This window comes from Triticum urartu, chromosome 4 (genome assembly GCF_003073215.2).
Source record: "Triticum urartu cultivar G1812 chromosome 4, Tu2.1, whole genome shotgun sequence".
Classification (NCBI taxonomy): domain Eukaryota; kingdom Viridiplantae; phylum Streptophyta; class Magnoliopsida; order Poales; family Poaceae; genus Triticum; species Triticum urartu.
Genome location: NC_053025.1, coordinates 302,793,148 through 302,796,958, shown reverse-complemented (window position 1 = coordinate 302,796,958; position 3,811 = coordinate 302,793,148). Strand labels below are relative to the sequence as shown.

Genomic DNA, 3,811 nt, shown 5'->3' with positions numbered 1-3,811 from the left:
AGAGAGAAGCTAATAAAAATCAAAGCATACATTTTTGCGGCAACACTAGGTAAAATGATAAGTCGCCATTGAAGAGGCTCACAGAGCTCATCGCGTTAGATCGAGTCTTTCCTGGTCGGTGTCTATCGCGACTCGTTAACGCCTTCTGACTAGGGGTTTCTTCAGGGTTAAGACGTGGACCAACTTTTCCGCAAAAAAGGAAAAAAAGATGTGAACCAATTTCTGATGCTCTCCTTCTCCGACAACGGCGATGGGTGCTTGGTAGTTGCGGATAGGGCGGTATGCAATGGTACAAGCACTTGTATCATCTTTGCTTTCTGTTGCTTGTGTGCGTTGCGTTTCTTGGCTGTATTGTCACTATCTTATAAATACAAGTGGTGCATGTCTACGGTTTATACATTTTTTTTAAGTCTAAACGTCACCTCCAAGACGCACTCCATCGAAGAAGGAAAAAATTCAAAAAGAAAATCTGAAGATACCGTCCCCCAGCACAGTAGTGAAAGCAATGGCTGCACCGGTCGCTGAAAGCAATGATCTCCAGATTTTAGATTATTTTTGGACAGTTATCCCCCACGCTACCTCCCCCTCAAATCCACGGCGTCCCGTTCCTGCCGGGAGGAAGAACGCCGGCGGCATGGACGCCGATCGCCGTGGGAGCTTAAGGACGCCGATCTTAGCGGACGACGTGGTACGTAGAAGCTTGTAACTATAGTACGTACTAGTTAGCTGCCGTATCGATCGGATCGAGGTCAGGAGGCTTGCGCCCTATTGCGGGAGGCCCGATTCAGGGGCGTCGGAGCCGCCGCGCCCGGTGCCTCCCTGCAGCTGCAACCTCGAGCCAGCCTGCGCCGTCGGTGTGGCCTACCACGCTCAACGATTCCTGTGCGCACAAAGGCAGTAAAAGGGGGATACCAGTAACTTCTGCTAAAACATGCAAACGCGTGTGAATTCTGAGCTTTCAATTGCTATGCCAGGCCCAGGCGTCTGGTTCGGAAGCTCGGGAGCATGAGGTGCACAAGGCCGCCGGTCCCTGCTCTGATAAGGCGCTCAGAGTCATCTTGTGTGAGTTTCTAGACAAGTGAATTAGCATAAGCCGTCAGTTCTATATATGCAGTAGTTCCAAAGGTTGAATTAATTCCAGGCCATTAATCGTTGGAATTATTTCGGTCTGATTATGAGTACTGATATTGAAGACCGACCTGAATCAGCTAACAAAATTCATGTTGATGTGCGCCAGGCCTGCAGTTCCTGGAGGTCAGTGCTTTCTACGGGGTCTACCTGAACTTGATAGTGTATCTTCAGGATGTTCTCCATGGAGACAGCGCATCCAATGTGACGGCCGTGAATTCCTGGGCTGGGGTCAGCTACCTCATGCCCCTTCTCGGCGCCGCCGTCGCCGACTCCTACTGGGGAAAATGCAAGACGGTTTTGATCGGCCTCTGCATTTCTGTCGTCGTAAGTGATCGACCCTCTGCATTACCGCCGGTTGGCACTCTGCTTCTCTGACGAACAACTAGAAATCAACAGGGAATGGCCATGGTCACCATGTCAGCTACGCTGCCGTCTCTGAGGCCACCGCCGTGCTCCCCGGGCGTGTACTGCGCACCGGCGACGCTTAGCCAAGACCTAGTCTTCTTTTCGGGCATATACCTGTGCGGCATCGGGATCGGCGCGTCCAAGGCCGTCTTCATCTCGTTTGCCGCGGAGCAGTTCGACGACGACGATGACAAGAACACGTCGGGACGGGAGGCGAAGGCGTCCTACTTCAGCTGGTACTACGCGGTGGCCAACGTGGCCATGCTGACCGCGGGGACGTTACTGGTTTGGGTCGAGGACAAGGTGAGCTGGGGGCTCGGGTACGGAATCTGCGCGTCGTTCGTCGCGGTCGCCGTCGTCTGCCTCGCGGCGACGGCGCCCATGTACCGGATGGTGCCTCCGGCGGGCAGCCCGATGAAAGGCGTGCTCCAAGTGCTGGTGGCGTTCTCTCGCAAGGTAAACCTGACGGTGCCTGAGGACGCCACAGAACTGTACGAGGAGGATGGTGTCAAGAACCCGTTGCTGCATCCCCTGCACGAACGATTGCACCACACCGAACAGTTCAGGTAGATCCTATGAGGCATGAAAATCTTGATTTTAATCAGAGTTTCAGACTAAATGCTCTGCTAGTGTCCGTCCGTCAGGTGCCTGGACAAGGCTGCCATTGTCACGGCCGAGGACTTGGAAGACGGCGACCTGAACCGGGCATGGAGGCTGTGCACGGTGACCCAGGTGGAGGAGCTCAAGACTCTGCTGCGGCTGATCCCGATATGGCTCACCTCGGCCATCTACTTCGTCGCCAACACGCAGGCGCAGACGACGTTCGTGCAGCAGGGCACCAAGACGGACTCCCACATCGCGGGCGGCGCCGCGTCCGTCCCGGCCGCGTCGCTGACGTCCATCGAGACGGTGCTCGTCGCCGCCTACGTCACGCTCTACAACAGGGCCGTCGCGCCATCCGTGGCGTTCACGCCGCTGCAGCTCATGGGGCTCGGGCACGCGACGGCGGCCGGGGCGGTGGCCGTGGCCGCGTGCACCGAGGCGCGCAGGCTGCGGATGGCCGGGGGCCAGGAGGCGGCCCAAATGGGCATAGCGTGGCTGCTGCCGCAGTACGTCGTGATGGCGGTCTCGGACGCGTCGCTCTCCGTGGGGCAGATGCAGTTCTTCTACGACCAATCGCCGGAGACGATGAGGGGCGCGTCGACGGCGTTCTACTTCCTGTCCATCTCGCTCGGGAATCTGATCAATTCGCAGCTGGTGACGCTGGTGGCGACCGTCACCTCGGCTGGGGGCAGGACGGGATGGTTTCCACCGGAACTGGATGACGGGCACCTGGATTACTACTTCGTGCTCGTTGTCGCCATCACTTTGCTCAACTTTGCCGTCTTTGTTGCCCTTGCCAAGAACTACACGTCCAAGAGGGTTAGATGATTGGATTCCTCCTCTTCTTTGTGTAAACTGCACAAACTGTGGGGGGGAATGAGTGAGCCTGGAATTAGGGTTTATACTGATTATGATTAGAGTGCCATTAGTTGTGGATTAGACATCATATTGCACTTTATAGGTCATGTTCAACTGAATCCCATATACTAGTAGCGCTCATTGTTCTTTGTTTGCCGGAATATACCGCTCATGCTTACGTGCACCATCCCGCGGCGACGACCCAGCCCATTTAGCTTCTGCCACAGTGGCGACGGGCTGAGACGGAGCCGCGGACAGTTGTGGTGACGAGGGTGGAGGCGAGACAAAGCCCGCAACGACGTGACATGTCGCGGCGGCGCAGGCGCATTGCGGAAACGCGGGTGCGGTGGAAACGGTTGGAGCACTGACGAAACGGTGGAGGCGGTGGCTCGGTACCACCCGCAACCATTTGGCTATTTGAACAGCTTCAGACGGGTTTTGTCATTTAACATGATCTTGTATCGGTTCGCAGATCGTCTTGGATGTGCTTTTTCCGGTAAATCGAAGATAATATGGGAGTGTTCTGTGGGCGTCCGAACCGTTGCCACATCCGCATCTAACAAGTGGCAACCCTTGCCCATCGAAAACCTTCCTCGCTCGCCCGCGTGGTTTCCCTTCGAACGCCGGCTACCCGCATTAATGTCGTTGTACAATGGCCATTCCGCATTGACACCGGCCCAGAGCAGAAGTGACCTTTCATTGTCAGCTTTGAAGCGGCGCATCGGCCGAGAGAGTGCCGCCCGCCAGACTGAACAAGTCTCCTCGCCACATTCAAACGGCTACAGAGTTCCCGCCTGCCTCCATTAAACTCGCC

General features: G+C 55.9%; 1 protein-coding gene across 2 annotated transcripts; it reads left to right on the top strand.

Moving 5' to 3' along the window:
- Window positions 1-490: 490 nt before the first annotated feature.
- Window positions 491-3,158, top strand: LOC125551542 (protein NRT1/ PTR FAMILY 8.5-like). Of its 2 annotated transcripts, none has more exons than XM_048714798.1 (5): window positions 491-688; window positions 975-1,062; window positions 1,238-1,455; window positions 1,528-2,102; window positions 2,181-3,158. In XM_048714798.1, exons 1-5 carry the CDS (start codon window positions 506-508, stop codon window positions 2,965-2,967), a joined length of 1,851 nt encoding a protein of 616 aa, XP_048570755.1. In that variant the 5' UTR covers window positions 491-505; the 3' UTR covers window positions 2,968-3,158. The 2 variants fall into 2 exon arrangements, with proteins under 2 accessions (XP_048570755.1, XP_048570756.1); XM_048714799.1 differs by having other exon boundaries at window positions 548-688; window positions 1,246-1,455.
- The last annotated feature ends 653 nt before the right edge of the window (window positions 3,159-3,811 follow it).